General features: G+C 31.5%; 2 protein-coding genes and 1 long non-coding RNA gene across 4 annotated transcripts; 2 read left to right on the forward strand and 1 right to left on the reverse strand.

Annotated features, from left to right (window-relative positions):
* Positions 1–1289: 1289 nt before the first annotated feature.
* LOC143195038 (juvenile hormone esterase) lies at positions 1290–11072 on the forward strand. 2 transcript variants are annotated; one of them, XM_076401885.1, is made up of 11 exons: positions 1290–1420; positions 5303–5431; positions 5489–5623; positions 5846–6008; positions 6067–6252; positions 6307–6512; positions 9748–9940; positions 10004–10170; positions 10229–10361; positions 10418–10550; positions 10607–11072. In XM_076401885.1, the coding sequence occupies exons 1-11, from the start codon at positions 1412–1414 to the stop codon at positions 10794–10796; spliced, it is 1644 nt and encodes a 547-aa protein (XP_076258000.1). In that variant the 5' UTR covers positions 1290–1411; the 3' UTR covers positions 10797–11072. The 2 variants fall into 2 exon arrangements, with proteins under 2 accessions (XP_076258000.1, XP_076257999.1); XM_076401884.1 differs by lacking the exon at positions 1290–1420 and adding an exon at positions 5087–5243.
* A 6733-nt stretch (positions 11073–17805) lies between these two features.
* On the reverse strand, positions 17806–18629 carry LOC143195057 (tudor domain-containing protein 5-like). The gene is made up of 4 exons (XM_076401920.1): positions 18457–18629; positions 18317–18403; positions 18097–18229; positions 17806–18037 (listed from the first exon to the last, which is right to left on the reverse strand). Exons 1-4 carry the CDS (start codon positions 18520–18522, stop codon positions 17931–17933), a joined length of 393 nt encoding a protein of 130 aa, XP_076258035.1. The 5' UTR covers positions 18523–18629; the 3' UTR covers positions 17806–17930.
* Positions 18630–21856: 3227 nt separating this feature from the next.
* Positions 21857–22460, forward strand: LOC143195069 (uncharacterized). Its single transcript, XR_013005463.1, has 3 exons — positions 21857–21990; positions 22049–22117; positions 22327–22460. It is a non-coding gene; the product is annotated as an uncharacterized LOC143195069 (long non-coding RNA).
* Positions 22461–23104: the final 644 nt, after the last annotated feature.

Here is a 23104-nt window from a genome sequence, read left to right on the forward strand (position 1 = left end):
GCCTTACAGTTGTAATGTTTCAACATTAAAAGTACTTTACAAAAATCTTTATCTATGTGTGTGGATTTTCTTTAATATATTTTCCTATACATTCTCATTCTAGAGTTTAATTTTATTTACTTTACTTGACTCTAATTACTAAATTTCTGTTTATACATTGTCTGTAAATATTCTTTCAAATACTTGAAACTCCTGTTTGTCGCAACTCACATATTCAAGGTTGTGAAAACTTCTTAACACCATATTGTTCAAAATCAAATACATATTAGTTACCCTGAACCCAGTGAAGTACAGTTCATCGAAATATTTATTATTACAAAAAATCAGATATTTAACGTTGGCTTTTTGTAATATAGCCAAGATAGGATTTGATTAAACCATGATGAGTTCCGTTTGAATCCCATTTTCTTGTGCCTGGTTGGCACTTGAATCTTAAGAATTACATATTGACTTCATGCATATTTGTACGAATAAACCCATTACATTGTATTAAATATTATTTGGTAGTGTATTTGTTAGTGGCAACTGAAAAAAGAATAAAAATTTTTATATATCCATAAACATAAGAAATAAAACAAACAAGGCTTAATCTCAAATGTTATTAACAGTATTATTTACCTCGATATTATGGTAATTATATTTCAAACAGAATTAATGTACTTAAAATAGTAATAGAATATATAGTAAATAGTAATAAGGAATAAGAAAGTAAGATATAAGGGCTATAGTTTTATTGCTAAGGTAACAAAATTTTCTAATAGGGCTCAGTGGTGGTTAATTGACTTGTAATTCAGATATGTTTTAGAATGCCTCTTTAGCCCGCTTTTTTTTTAAATTATTTATTTAATTATTTACTAAATTCAGTAGATTTAGATATGTAAATTGGACATAAAAACTAAATTAATTATAAGAGGTGTGAACATTAATTTAGTTTTTGTTCGTAGTATTAGATAAGCCAAGAAATGTGAACGTATCATATAGTAATAAAATTTCAATTCTTAAACTGTATATTAGCAATGCTTAACAATAATGCATAATATCAGCCAGCGATTTATTTTCATTTATAAATTTATATAACTTTCTAACTTGATTTCTTAAAATTTAATTTAATTATTAATTTATTATTTCGTTAAAATTAAAAATAATATTATTTATATTTTATATGAAATAATATATTGTTAGAAAAATAGACTGGTTAAGCTGCTTTGTTTGTAACATCCTTACGAACAAAAAAGGCTTGGGAAGTCCAAAAGAACAAGTCGTCCGAAAACAAACGAAAATCAGCGACTATTGGCTTCAAAAATCCATTCAAACATATAACAGTTTCAGTGCCCTGACAGAAGGGACACAAGAAAACAAGAACAACAAAGAAAACCAACTAAAAACAATTGCCGGAACACCCCCAGTAACAATGTATAAGGTAAGTGTTGCTAAACATCTGCATGACTTGCTCAAGAAAATATGTAAAAATTACCCAATAAAAGCAATCGCATCTGAAATAAAGAAGATTCAAATGTTTGACCCTGAATACTTCAAAGTGTTAATAAGAGAATTTGATAATAGAAATAGGCAATACAATAACTTTTGACCAAAGCCCGAAAATAACATTTAAATTCGTCATTAAAGGACTACATCACGCCACAGATTCAAACACAATTAAAACAGCTCTAGCTGAACAAGGCCGCGAAGTGGTAAATATACACAATATTAAACATCATTCTTTATTTTGATTTGATTTTGATTTGAAGCAAAAGGAAATAATAAACATGTTGACGAGATTAAGTATTTGGACCACAATGTCATTAAATGTGAACCATCATACACAAAAAAATCATCCCACAATGCCCCAGATGACAAGTATATAGGCATACCAAAACATAGTGTCGCAATTTGTATAGATGTGTAAAATGCGCAAGAAAGCATGCGACGAATGATAGGACGCGCAAAATACAAAACGATAAAGTAAAATGCGTCAACTTTAAAGGAGACCATCCTGTAAATTATAGGGGATGCCTAGTCAACAAAAACTTTAAAAAATCTTGTACTGAGAGAAAAAAGAAGCCACCAAGACAGCCTATACCATTTAACTCGACTGAAACACCAATACAACATCCTCATATATAAAACGCACACATAATAACCAACAGTCAGTCCCAAACTATTACGCAGATAACGCCAATCACCACTGAACCTGTAAGTACTATTAGTAAATTAGAGGAAATGATGAGTAAATTTATGGAGCAAATGAGTACAATGATGAATTTACTCACCGTCGTCGTTACCAAGCTAGCCTAATGATTGAGAGCCATTACAGCAAATACAAAATAGCCATCTGGAATGCTAATGGACAACATGCCAGGGAGCAAATAAAATAATCTTATCTGAACAAAATATTTATATCATGATGGTATCCGAACCACATTTCACGGATAGAAATTATTTACGGACTCCTAAATACGAGCTATATTATATAAAACAGCCAGATGATAAAGCAGATGGAGGATCACCTCTAATTATTCGTGAAAACATAAAACACTATGAAAGAGAGAAATTCAGCGAGGAGTGTATCGATTGTCCACCTAAACACAACAACAAGGCAGAACAGTATCACGGTTTCTTTAATACGCTGGGTAATAGATTCATTGTCAGATGAGACTACAATGTAAAAACGTGCAAAGCTGAATCATGCTTCGATCTATCATCTGATCACTCACCAGTTATTATAACAGTGAACTCAAATATTCTCAACAAAATGAAACCACCTTCTTTGCATAACACCAAAACTAACCATTATTTAGTGAGAAATTAGACATTAAATTTTAATATCTCTAAATGTACTTCTCAAAACAGAAAGAGATACAGAAATAGCACCGAAAAATATAACAAAAACTATACAAGCGGCCGCATGGTACGCAACAAATCAAAATATTACAAAACAAGAGAAAATTCAGCCAGGCGACAAAATGGCTGAAAGAGCTAATAAATAAGAAACAAAATCAAGGAATTCCAAACTATTTAGAAAATATAACGCCAACTGATGCTACGGAATATTCTCTCTGGAAAGTAATAAAAGATTAAAAAACCTTAACAACATAATCGACCCACTAAAATTGACAACAATACCTGGGCTAGGAATGATAAAGATAAAGCGGAGGTTTTCTCCATACACTTATAAACAGTGTTTAATCCGCACCCTTCTGAAATATCCGCAACACAAGAAAATAAAATAGCTGACTTTCTTAACACTCCATTTCAAATGGATCTGCCACACACAGGCTTTAAGGAAGTAAAACATTACTTAAAGAAATCAATGCTAAAAAAGCTCCTGGTGTTGACCTAATTACTGGAAGAATATTAAAAGATCTTTCAGAAAAGTGCATCAAATTAATAACATATCTAATCTTCATATTTAGTGCCTTGCTAAGACTTGGAAAGTGGCTCAAATCATTATGATTCTAAAACCTGGGAAAAAATCATAAGAGGCTTCCTATAAGCCTTTTATCTGTGATCTCTAAACTATTCGAAAAACTATACATTAAGAGACTCAAAATAACCATAGAGCTCTAGGCTTTTTTTAATATAGGCCAATATTGTATCATTATTAGAATCCTTCTCCATGAATAAAACTGGAGGAACATGTAAAAACAGACAAGCAGACATACTTCACGACTAAAAAATTTAAATATTTGTTAAATCTGTTCATTGTTTTGAATATTGTACAATTACTTTTATTTAATTTTATGCCGTCTGGTACCTATTAGTAAACACGCAACATAAAATAATTAACATATGAACAAATAATAAAACATTAGACAACTTTTATTATTAGAACTATATCCTTAGCGATATACTGCTCTGGAATGTAGCGTTCTAAATGCCGACTATGTGGCGATAAAAAATGAATGTGCGAGGAATACACAATCATACCCGAAGTGTAATTTTGGTTATACCCGAGCGGACAGGGTTTGCAGACTAACGATTACTCAAAACGTCGCAATATTGCTACATCAACTTTAAGTTTTAGTTCATTTTGGCTTTGAAATATAATAAAATTATATTCTATATAAATTAAGGAAACAAATATAATTCATTTTAACGTTACAGTATATTTAATGTATATATTATCGAATTTCTTAAACTGCAACTTCTTCTTTTCGTACGACATGAGAAGGGGAAAGGGACATTTCAGGTACCTGAATATCGATTGGCTTGATATTCCGCTATTGTCATTTATATGAGGACTATAAACTGTGTCCCTCTAGCTATTTCATATGCCACATAGCTAGGTTACACAGAATTTTTTTTTATTCAGTATACTAATGACTTGCATAACTGCCACGCTATAGGTGGGTACCAGGGTACTTAACTGTTACTCCAAAGTTTGCCTTTTTCCATCAACTTTTGTTGTCTTAACTCTATTTTTATTATAATTATCGTCTTCCCATAAGTGACTATTGGGGTTATTGGTACCGTTCTGAAATATCCATGTCTCATCTATTTAGTATTTACACAAATTAAAATAATAAGCCTTTCTCAACTTTATTATATATCACTATTTCTTTAAATCAGACAACAAAAGGAGAGAATATCAAACATTTAATTTTGAGTCTTAGTTGATTATTTTCTGTATATACTGAACAACTTAATAATACTAAACATTATTTACTAAACGTTTTCATACTTATTAAAACCATTGAATTTAACAGTTATGTTGTTTTTGTTTATAACCGTTTGATTTCGATACCTAACGTTAGTTACCAAGGTACCGCGGTTAAAAATACATGGAAACTTCAAAAGTATACAAGACTTGCATATTTAATAGTATAAGATAAAATTTTAGCATGCTCTATAATCCACATCATAAATAATCTGTATTTGTTTTGAAATTGAAATTTTGGTATATTAAATAAGCACCATTGATATAATTGGAGATTTTTTGATTGTTATATGTTATATATTATATATATATATATATATATATATATATATATATATATATATATATTTAAAGATTTGACTAAATAAGTTTGATTATATTAAACTATTTTATCAATTTATCTATCACTTATGATGTGCAGCATCCATACATACGGATCTTTACAAATAAACACTTCAGTTTTATCATCGACACGATCTGTATATATATCCGATTTCTCTCAGTCACATTGTAATTAGAGTAATTAAATTCCAAGATCATGATTTTTAACCTAATATTAGTTTGCTTTTGTTTTTCGGCCATTTTTGTGAGTATTTGAATCCAGAATGACTTATTCTAAAGTGAATTTCATTGAAATAATTTTAGGGGCAGCAAGTTCTTACCCCAGATGGCCCCATTAAAGGCACCACCAGTTACACTACTAATAACGAGCCATATTCAGCATATTACTCGATACCATACGCCAAACCACCTATTGGATCCCTTCGATTTCAAGTAAAGTTTGCGTATCATCTTATGAGTCGTTTTGAACTAAAAAATACTTTATTATAGGCCCCTCAAGCTGTAGACCCGTGGGCGGACGTGTTAGATGCCTCTGTAGATCAAAAACGGATCTGTTTTCAATTGTATTCAGATTATCCAGAAGAAACTGAAGATTGCTTGATATTAAACGTTTTTGTGCCGCAAGTATGTCGTAATTTTTGCGCTTTTTAACATTCGATATATTTTTAATAGTCGACACTTTCTTTGTTTTAGTTAAAGATAAGTTGAGTATCACTTGTTTATTTACTTACCGATCATATTTCAATTGTTTATTTACGTTATCGTATCAAGTGGCAAATTTACATTTTGTGTATTAAAAATGAGATTATGAAATCGAATTTTGTACGATGAATATTGATGTTGCAGAATATTAATGCTACAAATCTACCTGTTATGGTTTTTATTCATGGAGGAGGTTTTATATCAGGATCTGGATTGACTAGCGGCCCCGAGGGATATTATGCACCGAATTTTTGGATGCAAAATGGCGTCATTCTTGTGACTTTGAATTATAGACTTGGCGTCTTTGGTATAGTACATTTCACAATTTATGATATTAAAAAACAACGGCATTATTAATTTTTAAGGTTTCTTTTCTACCGGTGATGATGTCATACCAGGTAACAATGGATTGAAGGATCAAGTTTTAGCTCTAAAATGGGTTAAGAGGAACATAGCTGCTTTTGGTGGTGATTCTGATAAAGTTTTGATTTTTGGACAATCTGCCGGTAGTGCTTCTGTTGGCTATCTCCTTCTCAGTCCATCAGCTAGTGGTAAATAACTAAAATTATTTGATGATTTGCATTATTCACTTCGAAAATATTCAGGACTATTCAGATCCGCTATTTTACAATCTGGAACCCCTCTCTGTCCATGGGCATATCAACGAAATCAAACTAGCATCTCCTACAAAACAGCCAGCTTTATTGATTCCCAGTTCGAAACATCCAGAGATTCCAGTAAGCTATTAGAGGTGTTGCAGAGCGTCGAAGCAAGAACTATCGATGCTGCAGGACTCAGTTTTGCAAATTGGGTATGAAGCTTAAATTATACAGTTTTTACTTATTTAATTTACTATAACAACACAAGTATATAGGGCCCTGGACCTGAGCAACCAAAACTGATTAGAATGGTTTTAAAATCAGTAGCTCGGTTTCTTAAAATTGGTTCAAGTTATCGAAATATTTAATAAATTTATTATTTTACTGATTCTGACAATTAACGGCCATTTATTAAATTAAAAAGTGTAAATAAGAAATGAACAGAGGTTGAAATGAGTCTTTTTACTGTACGGGATCTGTTTCACGTATTAGGGTTTAACAATAATCGCTTAACATGTCTCCTTTCTAAAATCTTTGGTATCGCCTTTCGATTTTTGCCATATCATGGTGTAGCCGCTCTCCTTACTCGTCGTTTGTTTCACTCAAGATATGTGGAAAAAAATCAGTACATTAATGCAGACGAAATGTAAAACATGAAAAAGTTGTAGAGAACATTTTGTAATGATGCCCATGATGCTGCTTTGTAAACTTTACGTCACGTATTAATTTCTGAATGTTTGATCTGAGAGATATTCGTTCTTTATTTCTTGCATATGACGTGCGTTTTGGAAACAATTTGGTTAAATACAGTCCTTCGCGAGTGAGCGTTTGGACAAAGTTTTTAATAAGAATTTAATAAGTTTAACTTGAAGAGGGGGCAATAAAACATCCTATGGATTCACAAGTGGTACAGAGGACTGTTTCGTTGTCCTGATTCATGATTCATACGAATCGGCCACATCTTTCTCACTCTATGATGTTCAACTGCACCGCTGAACCTGAATTTCGTGAATCTAGTTACTATGATGCTAGATTGCATTAGTCAACATTATGTACATGAGTATGAATACGAATATGAGTGCATTTGTCATGATTTTTCTACTTTTGAACTTTAATCGAAATTTGAAGCGTTGTATATGAATTTTTACAAATTTCAAAACACAATAACAGCATAAAACATCCTCCAAATGGTCTTTCATTGTTTTCATTTGACAGTTGACAGCCATCATACGCAAACTTGTAAACGAGAATAAATCTTGACATATGGATTACATATTGAAAACACATGAATCTTTGTTATCGTCTCGGATACAAAAGTTGACCCGAATTTTTAAAGTTATGTAATTCATTAAGTCTTTTATTTGGTAATATTAGGACAGCTAGAAAATGGCGAACAGTTAGTTATTCTATCGGTTGAAATTTACGATGAATTGCAGGTAGATTTACTAATTATTTTGTACCCATTATACTGAAAGCAATGCAGTGCAAAAACTGCAGAATCTGGGTAATTATTTTAATGTAATATTCGTCTTTATTACTATAGAACTTTATAAACCGTCTTATAAGTAGGCTATATAATTATTTTGAAAACAGAAATTTACTTTGATAAAAAGGATTACTAATAGAATATTTATTAGTCCAAAATAATTGACATAATTTCTGACATACAGCAATAACATTATTGCAATTTTGTGTTTAACTTAAATATAAATATAAGGAATTAATATTGTTTAATTCCAATAAAGTTTAATACTATTGGTCCATGCGAAATACAATATCTCTTATATTAATGAGTTGTTGGTTTTTCAATAATATTACAGATAACATTTTAAAATGGAACTTTGAACTAATATCATCTTAAATCTTTTTGATATATTTTATAATTCAAGGCTGTGGGGATCTTGTTATATTTGTGTTTTATCTAGGTATGTAGGAAATTGTACCAGATGTTTATGTTTGTGTTGTAATAACTATCAAAATGTTATTGCAAAATACTGTTAAACGATTTAAAGTACGAGTGTAACACTTTTTGAAACTTATAATCTATTCAAAACAGTAGCGAAACGGGAGAACTGTCAAAACGTCGCAATATTGCCGCAGCAACTCTGAGTTTTAGTACATTTTGGCTCTGACATATAACACAACATTAATATAAATAAAAATGTTATGTGTTATAATTTATTTTAACTTTATAGTACATCTAATGCATATATTAGCGATTAACTTAAAACTACAATTAATTATACAGGCACAATAATTTTTAGGTTGGAGTTGTTTTATTATATGTCCATTGAACTTTTTTCCACACTAGTATGGGTGGTTCTAGGCGCATTTTTTATGTAGTGGTATGCCCCGAAGGCTTAATCCACCTAATTAACAATTCTTTATCTGAATAATGTATTTTACTTTCATTAGAGAGCATATTTATGTTTTACGCTTAGTTCTTGTTTTTTTCGATGCAATGTATCCTCGTAAAGTCATTATAATATTATATTTCTCTTTAGTTTGTCCTGTTACTATACTGTGTATATCTTTCTTGATAAAACTACATATCATCACTTTATTCTCCTTAATGCATTTGCCATGTATGCAAAACAATTAGTATTATTTCTCTCCTCATATTGATCGCCCTCACACAAACCGTAGGTGTTATTTTCGACAATGCCTCTTTCCATAAATCCAGATGGTTTGAATATCCTTGTCGATCTGAATATCTATCGCAGTGCCCCATATAAACTCAATTGGATTAAATATGCGGTGATAGGGAGGAAGACATAATACTCGGTGGCCATAACGTTCACTAATCTGATCTATCTGCATCATTATATATCTTTTATCAGGTTTATTTCTAAAAAAGTAAATTACTTAAAATGCACTTAAATATTTCATATATATTTACCGAGTAACAATTTGAAATAGTTCATTCTTTAACACGATCTCCTCGAAATTTATTTTATGTACTTTAAGCCATTCCCTAATTGGAGCCTTTGTAGATGCACTTGTTTTCGATTTCCCCACTAGTGTACTATATATATGGTAGATATGGTGCATTGTACATAACAATAACTGATGGTTCCTCCAAGTACTTTAAAAGCTTTTTAAGCTTTAATTTTCAATTTACTGTAAAATGATAGTCACCCTTGGACTTAGGGGAAAACACTAATTCTGCACCAGAAATAAAAGCATTCCTGTTTCCAGCATGAAGAGCTATATGTCTATAATGAATTATTAATAAATATTATGACTAACAAAACCTAATCGACAGTTATTCCAATGTTTACCTTTTTCTATCAACTTTTGTTGTCTTTACACTATATTTTTATTATTTTATTATTATTGATTATTTTGTTTAATGTATATTTTATTAATGTCTCACTTTATAAAGGAAACATTATTATAATACATACAAGCACCTAATCTAAAATAGGTAAATTCTTCTCCTATTAGGATTCTTCGAAACCAGATAATGTAGTCAGACAGCAACTGCAGCAGGGATTTTTTTTCGCTCCAGTCACGGAGGTCGAAAACGACGAGGCGTTTTTGACTGAGTACCCTTACGTGGCGTTGGAGAATGGCCGTTTCAATAAAGTTCCGATTATGATCGGTACTGATTCGGAAGAAGGCCTTATGAATTTGTCGGGTAAGACAGCTGCCAAAAGCTGATGTAATGTCAAAAAGTATATTATCTTTTATTTACTTACAGAGTGGCTTGATAATACTTTGCAGTCTTACGACAATTTTATCTATATGTTGAATCCGGGAAATTTGCATTTAACTGACGGTGCGGCTGTTTATGAAGTGGCAAACGCAATTAAGCAGGAATACTCACCAGATCGTACATTTTACGATAACAAGTTAGCAGGAATTCAGGTTTGATCACTACAGAATTATCTCATAAATTAAAACTCAATTTTGGTGTGTATTTTAGTACTTTACAGAACAAGATTTCACGAAATCTCTGGTAAAACATGCAGAATTACACTCGGCAGATGCCCCGACATACTTTTACGAATTTTCATACTCCGGAACGATGGGTAACAACGTTGATTATAAATATCCAGGTAAGGGCTCGATGATATAATAGAAGAATCTAACATAACTAGTTGATAATTGAAAGGGTCAGGAAATGTTACTCACGGAGAAGAAATGGGATACATTTTCAGCTATGCTGACCCAAAAGTTTATCCAGAATCGGATCAAGTAGTTCACGAAAGACTATTAAAACTTTGGATTAACTTCGCTAAATACACGTAAGTTAGTTAAAATAAGTAATTCTAATTTTTATCGCATTTACTGTTGTTATTAGAAACCCAACGCCTGAAGAAGATGAAGTTCTACAAAATCTAATTTGGCCTGTCGTGAAACCTGGCGAATTTCAATATGTAAACATATTGGAGGATCTGGTATTAACTCACGGAAAACCAAAACCTAATAGGATAGCATTTTGGGATAGCATATACGAAAACTATGGTGTAAGGCCATTCGATACGTATTAAAATATAATTATTTTTTAATCAGTTTTTAATATATTTTAAAAAGTTATTGAAAAATAAATACATTTTTAAACTATACAATCTTATATACATATATAATTCTTCTGTATCACTGAACTCCTTGAATACTTTAAAAGCCGTCTATTAGACAAATAATATATATTTTTTGTTAAACTTAGACTTGCCATCAGTTGAGATACATCAGTTTTACAGGCAATGAAAATTAATAACGGTATATGTAGTATATGAAATGTACAAAATATACCTATTTTCTGCTGCTTTCGTTCACTTACACCATCACTCTATTATTCTACTGACATGTCCCAAGCACCTTATGATTTGTGTTTGTGTTTGTTAAACTATATCATATTTATTAACAAAAATGAAATATATAGCATATTTCATATATATAAACTATATAGTGTGACTTATACGAAAACAACCCCTAGATACCTACACTGTGTTTTAAATGGAACAAGATCATTTGTTAATGCAATACCTGATTGGCGTGATAAGTGAGACGTCTAGAAATAGGGGTTTGATTTATGTTAGAATATATTTAAACCTTCAGTGTCGCTTTGTATCATCGTTCAATAAGTTGCCATTTCAAGTAAAGTAAAACAACTTTATATATAATTTATATAAACAATAGTAACTTTATTTACAATTATGCCATCTGATTATAACAATTATTTAAAACGTATTATTTCACACTGTTTACGGTAGAGTACCTTTACTTAACTTAGAGTATGATTATGTTTTGAAATAAAATAACAATTAAATATTCGATAAAGTCTGGCACGGTGATCTTATGTACATTGATTCATACTTTGGCTGTGTTTATACATAAACTTATGGTTCCCTGATGCAAGAGCAAAGATGCCTGATACATCCGTAAACACCAAGAAAAACTGTTTATAAGGAAATAAGAACATTATTAATATTAACCAGGAACAATAGCTAATACTCTAGTAAGTCTTAATTTCAAAGTCTTAATTTCAGAACTTACCGAATTTTAAGTCTTAATTTTGTATACTACCAATCTCATTTTGAGTTTCAATATAATTTTGACAATTACATATACAGTTAATTCTGTGAATTGATATATTTTATTTGATAATCTTACTATCCTCTGATTTTACCCACTTACATTTTGAATGTCACTAACATTTTGATAATTACATGTAGAGCTAATTCTGTGAATTGACATATTTTATTTGTTGATCTTTCTGTTTTCTGTCTTACCCACTTAAAACTCGAATGTCAATAAAATTTTATCAATTACATGTAGTTATGTAATTATTACTTATTATTAATTATTATTTATTACTTATGTAATTCTGTGAATTGACATATTTTCCACAATCCACAATCTGCCCTATCGGCAATAAGTATATCTTATGGCTATATTATATCTACATGGCATGTAGAAATTTACTTCATTAAGTGATCTTCTGTATAAAATATTATCTTAATTAATTAGTCTTATTCGGTATATGTCCAGTAATCAGATCAGGTGGTGTTAAACGTTTTAGTCTATGCACTTCACTATCACATCGCATATTTAGCTGGTTATGGAGTTTGTTGGGATGCACTGACACTCTTTCGAAGTACTTCACACAAACACGTTGAATTACACTCGTTATAGGTTCTAGAGGAAGATCGCGTTGTATCATGTTATTTGAAATATAGTTCGGAGCATCAATAGTGGCACGCAACACTTTATTTTGGAACCGTTGAATGATGGATATGTTAGATTTGCTAGCGGTACCCCATAGTTGGATTCCATATAACCCAATAGGCTTGAGTATAGACTCATACAGCCATACCTTGTTATCTAATGATAATTTTGCGCCCGATGAGCCAATACATTTGATATAATTTAAGCCCAAGTTGTTTTTCGTTTAGAGAGTATGTGCTTCTTCCAGGTTAGGCGTCGATCTAAGTGCATACCAAGATATTTAACATGCTCTGCTTGGGGGAGTTGACGATGATTGATATTCACCGGTGGACATGTTCTTCAACGCAGGGTAAACATTACATGCGTGGATTTTGTTTCATTGGCTTTAATGCGCCATGTCTTCAACCATAATTATATTTGCTCCAGGTGGGTTTGTAGGTATATTGATGCTGTGACTGGATCATCATGGGATGCTGAGATTGCTGTGTCGTCCGCGTATGTTGCCACAGTCGTTATTTTTTTGCTGGGCAGATCTGCCGTATACGGAAGATACAGTAATGGACCCAATACACTACCTTGCGGAACTCCTGAATATATGGGATTTAATTCGGTATGTGGCGTTGATTTACAATAAAATGTCAATCAGTTAGATACTATTTTAGTAACTGATAGTTCAGATGAGGGAGAAGTTTCTTTAGTTTAACCTGCAAGCCCGTATGCCATACTTTATCAAAAGCCTGAGATATATCTAGAAAAGCAGTCGAACAATATCTTTTGGCATTTAGGTCAGTGTTTTAGGTATTTTGTTTACAAGTCTATGCACTTGTTCAATAGTCCCATGCTTATTACGAAAACCAAACTTATGTTCTGGAATAATTTTTCTTTTTTCTATTATATAGTTTAGCTTCTTTATGTATAGTTTCTCGAAAACTTTCGAGATTATCGGTAATAAACTTATAGGTCGGTAGGAGGTCACATTTTCTGGTATTTTTCCTGGTTTAAGAATCATTAATCTTTTAGATACTTTCCAGATACTAGGGAAGTAATTAATTCGTAGCATACATTAAATATAAATGTTAATAGTTTTATACCCTTTTCTGAGAGTTCCTTTAAAATTTTACCAGTAATTAAGTCATAACCAGGAACTTTTTTAATATGAATCTCTCTCATTTTTGTTTGTTTAACTTTTTTGACCGTTAATTTCACGTGCGGTAAATCCATTTGAAATGGCGAATCTGGAAAGCTAGTAATCTTATTTTCGTCAACTTTATGTAGCTGAGACTGGAAAGATTTAAAGCATTTTTAAGTGTTTTGAGAAAATGTCGGCCTTCTCTTTAATGCTTCTACCCCAATTATTTTCGTTTGTTTTAATTTTAATGGTATTACTAGGTGGGTTGTGCTGCTGGGGTCTCTTAAGCTTTTTTGTTGCTTTTCACAGCGAATAGTCTGTAGCCTCAGTTTCCTCAAGTTTTCTCTAAATAAGCACCAGTTAGTTCTATTATTGCACAGAAAAGGGGGTTTACGTTTGATGGCAATTTTTGAAGAAAGTGTTACTATTATTGGTGAATTATCAGAAGACAGGTCGAAACATGATTCTGCAAGACACTTTTTTGTATCAATATTTTTTGTAATACAGAAATCTATAGTATCTGGTTTTTTATTTCTGTCTGAAGGCCAATATGTTGGTTCACCAGTAGAGATATATTGTAAATTATCTGTCTTTATTGCTTTTAATTCTGCAGTTCTCTACCTTTTGAGGTTATTATTCTTGAACCCCACATTAAATGTTTTGCATTGTAATCTCCTCCGTCTATAAATCTATTACCTAGCGTACTGAAGAACTTTTGGCTCTGAGAAGTGTTCTGCCTTGTTGTTATGTTTGGGTGGGCAATAAACCGCAGACATTGTTAATGGTCCATGGACTTCCTCTATGGTTATACTGATGGCTTGCAGGTACTCTTTGCAGAATTTTTCTTTTTTGAAATGCTTTATATCATCTCGAATGATTATGGCTGTACCTCCATGTGCTTTATCATCAAGGTGATTTGTATGATAAAGTTTATATTTGGGAATTTTCAAAAAATGTTTGTCCGTAAAATGTGTTTCGGAAACCATCACAACGTCAATATTTTGTTCAGTTACGAACATTTTTATTTCCCTGGCGTGTTGTTGGAGCCCATTGGCACTCCAGATGGTGATTTTGTAGCTAATGGTTTCAGGAATTAGGCAAGTTTGCTGACGACAGTTGTGAGTAGACCAAGCATCGTTCTCATTTGATCCATTAGTTTGGCCATCATGTTTTCTAATCTAGAGATGTTGATGCTAGTTTCAGTAGGTTGAGACGCGGTTTCTCGTTTTTGTGTTAAACGATTTTCAACCATTTGAGCATAAGTTATGTCTGGTTGACTTGGTCTGATGGGTAGACTGGTAGGTGTGCATTGTTTTTGTTGCTGTTGATGCTTTTTTTCTCTTAAGGTAGAATAGAGTTTCTGCTGTAGTTGTTTGTGAACTACTCAACCCTTGTAGTTCGCTAAATGATTTCCGTTACAGTTAGCACATTTCACTTTATCATCGAAAACTTTACGAGTACAATCTCCAGTTTTGCGTTCTCCTGCACATTTTACGCATCTAAATGATTTGCGACAATAAGTTTTTGTGTGCTCGTGCGCTTGACACCTCGTGCATTGTGGTATAATTCTTTTTGTATGTGGTGGTTCGCTTTTAATAATATTGTTTTTTAATTTGGTAATTTCAGACAGCGCCTTATTATTTCCATTAGGTTTCAAGTCAATATAGAACTTTTTTTTTTAACATCTTTATTAGATACGCTTAGTACAATCTTAATTATTATTATTACAATTAAAACGTTTAACACCATCTGATCTGATTACTGGACATATGTAGAGTTTAGAATAAGCATTAGAATAAGACTAATTAATTAAGATAATATTTTATACAGAAGATTGCTTAATGAAGTGATTTTCTACATGCCATGTATATATAATATAAACAGAAGAAATACTTATTGCCAATAGGGCAGATTGTGGACTCACGAAGAGTAATAATAAAAAAAAATTATTACAATTAATTTATTACTAATTTTCCTATGTGCTTGGATTAATTAACAAGCAAGACGAGTACGAGAAAATACATCAGTATGTATTCCTCAATTATAAAATTATAATTATTTATTAATTATTAACTTATAGCTATAGCTTATACTAATAATACACACTAAATGTTCACACAAGTTCGTATGGTTTTGTTCGTTTCAGTCTCCTGACATCCTGTGAGCTGTCCAGCAGTTGTATTGTTTCCACGTTAGAATGATTTAGTAATCTTCTTTCGTGTTTTAAGGCGAAATCCTGCACAACTTCGCAAATCCATTTGATTTCCTGGTCATCGTGCAGTTCTTCATTGGTTACATAGCGATAGGCATTGGTAATCAATCGAAGAATCTTGTTTTGACAGCGCTGTTTGACTAACTGATTTGAATATTTAGTGCAACCCCATATTTGCACCCCATAGGTCCAAATTGGCTTTATAATTGTATTATAGATCAACCTCTTTGATTTTAGATCAAGTTGAGAGTATCTTCCGACTAACCAGTATAGTTGTTTTATTTTGGTTCTAATGTGTTTTGCTTTTTGCCTAACGTGATGCTTCCAATTTAATCTACCGTCAAGATGGATTCCAAGGTATTTTGCTGGTTCTGCTTGAGATTCGGGCATCCATTGAGTGATACAATTAAGTTTTTATTATTTCGCCTTAATGCAAAATTAACGTGGACAGATTTGGAGCTATTAAGTTGAATTTTCCAATCTTTTGTCCATTTGTAGATTTTGTTGACTGCCACTTGCACTTTTTCTATTGCCCTAGGCAGAGATATATCTTTTGCCATAATAACTGTGTCATCAGCAAAGGTTCCAAGAAGTGTTTCTTTTGTTGTTGGAATGTCAGCAGTGTAGAGCAGATATAGGAGAGGTCCTAAGACGCTACCTTGTGGAACTCCAGCCGAGATATTTTTAAATGTCCAGAACGCCTTTTCGTGCGATACTCTAAATTTTCTTCCGAATAAATATGACTCCAGCAATTGACAATAGTTACGCGGTAACAATTTGCTCATCTTACAGATTAATCCCAAATGCCAAACCCGATCAAAAGCTTGTGAGACATCCAGGAATATTGCAGGGCAGTATTTCTTTTCTTCAAACGCTCTTTCAATAGCCGCAGTTACTTTGTGCACTTGATCGATAGTTGAATGGTGATTTCGAAAACCAAACTGGAAATCTGGTATTGTTACCAAATGTTTAACACGTTTATATATCAGCTTCTCAAATAGCTTTGATATTGCAGGTAGTAGCGAAATAATCCTGTAAGATTCGACTTGTTCTGCAGGTTTGTCAGGTTTTGTGCTGCTGCTTTTTAAAAAATATCGATAATTTTGGCAGACATTCTTTTGCCCAATATATTGATATATCGATATTATTTTAGCCGATATGTTTCGATTGATTGGGTTACATATTCGGACAGATCAGAAAGTATTGTAACGCCTTTTAAGTAGATTAAAATTAAAGGAAAAATACTGTATGATTCATGTTAAAATGACTGACGGGTATTAATGATTTTACTTGGCGGAAAACTTACCCGTGTTGATTAAGTTTTTAATCTTGATGCCCTAGTTAGCAGTAAACTGATGCTTCCTTAATCTTCGGTGTACTATAGCTTATTATCACAATCAATTAAATGACGCGACAATTGGTCAGACAAAGCTATATCATATATTACTGGTCTTTGTTGATTAAATTTAATAAGGTCGTGCTTTAGGTCTCCGAAGAAGTCAAAATCACAGCGGAGCTCGACATTCATGTTTTTTGTAGCGGTAATAGTCAACGGTGAATATTTTTGTTGATATCTTATGGTCTCTTTGAAACATTGTTCGGCGTACTCCAAGCTGTCCTGGTTAATTATGGATCCTGGGAATTTGCTTACATCAGTGTTTGTGGAAAAATATTGTGGTAAGCAAAATTGCGCAGGCACTCCCAATTCTTCTAGCGTATACATTTCGCTAGCGCTTGAAGCAAAACCAAAGCAAAACTCCAGTTCAAGGAACATTGGGAAAAAATACAATCTCTCGGCGTTGCTTGTACTATTTCCTAGTTTTAATGGCGGATAACAACAAATATAAAATGATATTATATTGGTATGTTGAACGTGCTAAAATAAACGCTTACTATCTAGTTTTTTTTTTGCTAGTGAAATACTGAAAACAGGTCAAGACATTTAATATATTCAATACGGTATTAAAACATTCAACTTCCATTTGATCAGAGTGGCTTTGGTTTATACTATGTTATGAATATATTCAGCAATTACCTGGTTTTCCCAATAACCAAAACCTTTGTTTATTATCTCTTCGTTGACATTATAGGTGTCATCAACATCAGTGATGTCCGTTAGGAGCACTCTTCATCCCAGTTGACATAAACAATTTTCATTTTAATGTTTTTTCTGTTGACCATTTCTTTAAATGCAGTACAGGCTGATCTTGGCCAAATCCTATCTGAAATAGACGCAAATTTTAGGTTTTATATTTTAAAGTGTTAATTTGGTTTTGCCTACTTCTTAATTTTGGCGCTATGTTATGTAATTGGCATCTAATAGCTTGCGCAGGTAATTCAGCAAAATCGGTCTTTAAGAAGTATATTCCATTAAAGTGAACTTTACAAACTCTACCATAATCTATACAAAACACCTAAAAAATATTAGTCGTAAAATAGTAATGTTCTTTTCACACATATAAAAAATATTCCATCGAAGTAAACGTGTCATAAACACTTACCCTAGCTTCATTAGAATTGAGAATTACTTCTAGTATTCTGGCTCTATGATATTCACCACAAATTAGCGTCACGCAATTAAGACTTTCCTATAAAGTATTATCATAATATACACAATATACAAACATAGAATGAGCCTTACCTGAATAACTGGAATGGGTACTGAATACTCTTTTTGTATCTCCTTTCGCCTATAGAAATTTTTCATATTATTTGTCAGGTTATTTAATTCGGAATTGTTTGACGTTCCTATAATGATACAGTATGTATTTTACCAGTAAATAAAAATGTACAATTTTCCTACCTAAGGACACCCAAAACTTCGATGGGTCATAAATTTCGACTACGGCAATATCCATCTCATCTCCTTCTGCAGTATAAATTGGCAGGGACTGTCTGGGTAGTTCCGTAAATGATCGACAAATGTCATCAGGTATAAATGGTTCAAGATTTAACCAGTCTAAATTTGGCAAAGCATCAGCTTCATTCTCCTGATCGCAATTGCTTTCAATGTCATCTAGCATGTCTGCATCATCATAACCCCAATTAGAAATAGTATAGGTTTCCGAAAGGTTTTCCGGTATATCTTTTATATCATACAAGCGATAGCCTTCAATGCCAGATCGTATATAGATGAATATATTTGTCAAGTCCTGACACATATCTATTACATCTTTGTAGCCATAGTCATCAAGGGGTAGGATTTCTTTAAACGATTACCTAGGAAAATAATGTTGTGTTTTTAAGAAATAATTTTAAATTTTTTTATATACTTACATATAGTAATGGGGTAGGTCACTGCAACATATACCTTCTTTAAAGTAACTTATTAAAATGTTGTAAATTTTCCTGCACATTCTTAGGTATATTTGATTCAGTATTGGTTTGTTTAGTATTGGAAGAGTTGATAGGTTGATTTCTAAAATGATTTTTAATTACAAAAATCATACAACTTATTTCTAAATAAATTGGCCAATTTATCACAATGGATGCTCTGAAAAATACATACCCATTATAAGTTTTCTTTTTAATTTCATTACACTCTTGCATCTGTATTATTTTTTAGGGCTGATGGCCCAGTGCCTTGAATTTGACAAACGTCAGGTATAGTTCTTAGATATTACTCTGTTGACTTTGTTTTGAATTTATTATAAGGTAATTCATACCCTACGAGTTCCTTGAAGTCGCCTTCTGGATCATCTATCCTCAGTACAAAATTTGAGGATATTAATAAACTCCTAATGATACTTTTCATTTCCAATTTAGTCATCTCGCTCTAAAAACAAGTCACATTAATAGAAGTTATTATAACTCTGTCAGTATTATAAATATCTACTTACCATTTTAATAATTATAAAATATATATTAATATGTTAATATATATAATAAATTAATAAATATAAAATTTTTAATATTTTTTGTATAGTTCTATAAGACTGTTAAAAACTGTCGAAATACGAACAGAATGAAAACTAAAAAATTTTAGTTTGTGTACTAATTTGGTTACATTGCCTGCCCCAAAATGTTTTTAACAATTCAGGATTGGTAGTTAGTTGAAAGATGTAGTAAAACAATTTAAAATCCATTAGTTCCACTTTCTAAGAAAAAAAATATCAGCAATTAAACGGTTTATTTTTATCGTATCCTACTAATATCTGCATAGTATACTTAGTGCTGTGTATTCCATATTGTTTTCCTTCTTCGAAGATTATTGAATGGAATTACTTAATTTTTAAAAAAATGTGAATTAAAAATAAATGGTGATACATTTTACTGAAGAAAAACAAGTAATTTTCTTAGGATGCAATTTTGTTTAAAATGTTTCATTTTTAGGAATAGAAAAAGAACTTAAAAAATATGGTGCTTTCTCTTTCATATAATTTCAACTCTTCTAGTTACTTGAAATTAAAAAAAAACATATCTTTAGGGAAATAGTATATATTTTATCGAGCAAGAGTGATTCGTTGTTAAAAAAAACGGCGCAATTATTTCTAATTGTGAGATGTCATGAATTAAGTATTCAGAATTAAAAGTTTTATTTAAGATAACATTATTAGAATTTAACAAATGCCTCCAAATGAATATCTGGATATGGATATAAATGATGCTATTTGTAGTTCGGCTAAATTCTATGGCAAGTAACTAGGAAAGTATATGAACATTACATTTGCCAAGATAACTTAGATAATATGCAAACTTATGTTAATATCACGGCTATTATGTCATGATTCGATAAAAAGCGGTCATTGTGAAATACGTTTATATATTGTTGTTACATTTTTGTGACTATCTAGCTCTACTAATTTATCTCTTCTGATGACTATTACTTGCTAACCAGAACTTGCCAGAAAATATATGTTTATGGAATTGCAACATTCCAGTAGCTTTTGGCAGAACTACGTCTGTTTGATTAGCTAGTAATACATATGCATATATATATATATATATATATATATATATATATATATATATATATATATATGTATATAGTCTACTCAAAATTTTTTTGTTTATATGTCATCAAGATATTTAATGTATTGTCTGCCGCAATTTGTAAATTCGTTTCAGAGTCAGCCAATATTTTCCTTGTCATTTTATTCTAGTTAAATACAGACAAACTGCTGTCTGATAAGTTCGAACGTGAAACCGAACTAGCTTGTGAAAGTCGTCCGGTTGTCAAAGGTACGCAAAATTGTTCAAAATATTACAGTTAGAGGTTATAAACTGGAAAACGTTGTTTTAATAAATTTTAAATCGCCGAGGTTTTTATTGAAAACATTTTTTTGTGTGTTGCAGCTGCACTGAATATTAACATTCACTGTCTCTGAAATACTAAAAAAAAAACTATATAACCTTATATTCTCCAAAAAGAAAGCGTATTTATGCGAAAGTGGTGATGAATCAAGATCAGCTTGATGTTAGCTGTATCAGAGTTCAAATATACGAAATGTATAAAAACAGTAAGCAGTTTTTTCAATCGAAACATAATATAATAAAATTATTTCAGAGAGAATTGTTAGTGTTGAAAGTGGTGTAAAGATAACCCACGAATGGTTTTAATGGAACTTGTAGACATTGTATTTAAAAGAATACAATTTCTAAAGACATAACAAAATCAAGGAACAATTATTATATCAATTTGCATATTTAGATGAGACGTGGATATATCAAGATGGTACATTGGGTCAGTCATAGCAAGATGATAATAGAGATAGCATAAAGGCAACAACAGCTATCGATTAGGTTTTGTTAGTCATAACATTTATTAATAATTCATTGCAGACATTACTATATGTCATGAAGAACTACTTCGTGCTGGAAAAAGGAATATAAATGAAATATTTTTATTCTTGGTGCAGAATTATTGTTTTCCAGTCCAAGGGTGACTACCATGGAGAAATGAACCATAAATTGTTGTTACGGTGGTTTAAAAATTAGCTTTTAAAGAACTTGGAGGAACCATCAGTTTTTGTTATGAACAATTCACCACATTATAGTACACTAGTGGAGGAGATGCCGACAATAGAATCAAGAAAGATTAGCAAAGACTTATTATGTGGAAGGAAGCATTGTAGACCGTAAAACTTTCGGTTTTGATGAACTATAAAATATACAGAGGATGTAAATAATAAATGGTGGAATCGTGAACATGTTTTGGATAGATAGAAAATTAACAGTTCAGTGATTTACCTGGACAGTTACTCGGAAAGTGAAAGTGACTAATAAACTTTCAGGATAATTGATAATGATGTGCAATGCTGGAAATTCCTGAGACAGAATGACGAGAGTGGAAACAACTAAAGGTATGCACATAATTAATAGATTATTACTGTAGAAATGGTATTGTAGGACGTGATAGATTGTGCACATATATGATTGTAATTATTCAGAATTAAACATGAGCATTAAGTTGCAATGTATGAGAAGAGAATGAATACTAACTGTTTTGTAGATATGTTAAATACATTAGGTAAAATTCACTGATTAGTTTTATTAAGATTGGTGTATACAGGTGGTAGCAGAAGGAATACAAAATTCAGTGATATCAAGATGCCTTGACATGCAAACACACCATCCAAGGAAATAAAAACTAAACGAAAAAAGATAAATATGCTCTGGAATTAAAGTGAAATACATGCTTTGATATATTGTTTTTAATTAGGTGAATTAGGCTTCCAGGGGATACCACTACATAAATAAGACGCGCCTAAAACTCTACCTCGTGGGTGGTCATCAAGATTAAACCATGATGATTTCCGTTTGAATCCCATTTTCTTCTGCCTGGTTGGCACTTGAATCTTATAGAATTACATACTGACTTCATGCATATTTGTACGAATAAACACATCACATTGTATTAAATATTATTTGGTAGTGTATTTGTTAGTGGTAACTGAAAAAAGAATAAAATTTTTAGATATTCATAAACATAAGAAATAAAACAAACAAGGCCTAATCTCAAATGTTATTAACAGTATTATTTACCTCGATATTATGGTAGTCATACTTCAAACAGAATTAACGTACTTAAAATAGTAATAGAATATATAGTAAATAGTAATAAGGAATAAGAAAGTAAGATATAAGGGCTATTGTTTTATTGCTAAGGTAATAACATCTTCTAATAGGGCTCAGTGGTGTTTGTTAAATGACTTGTAATTCATATATGTTTTAGAATGCCTCTTTAGCCCGCTTTTTTTTAATTAATTTATTTATTTATTTACTAAATTCAGTAGATTTAGATATGTAAATTGGACATAAAAACTAAATGAATTATAAGAGGTGTGAAT

The sequence above is a fragment of the Rhynchophorus ferrugineus genome, unplaced genomic scaffold, assembly GCF_030347505.1.
Source record: "Rhynchophorus ferrugineus isolate W39M unplaced genomic scaffold, kcgeb_rfMv2 rfM4, whole genome shotgun sequence".
Lineage (NCBI taxonomy): Eukaryota > Metazoa > Arthropoda > Insecta > Coleoptera > Curculionidae > Rhynchophorus > Rhynchophorus ferrugineus.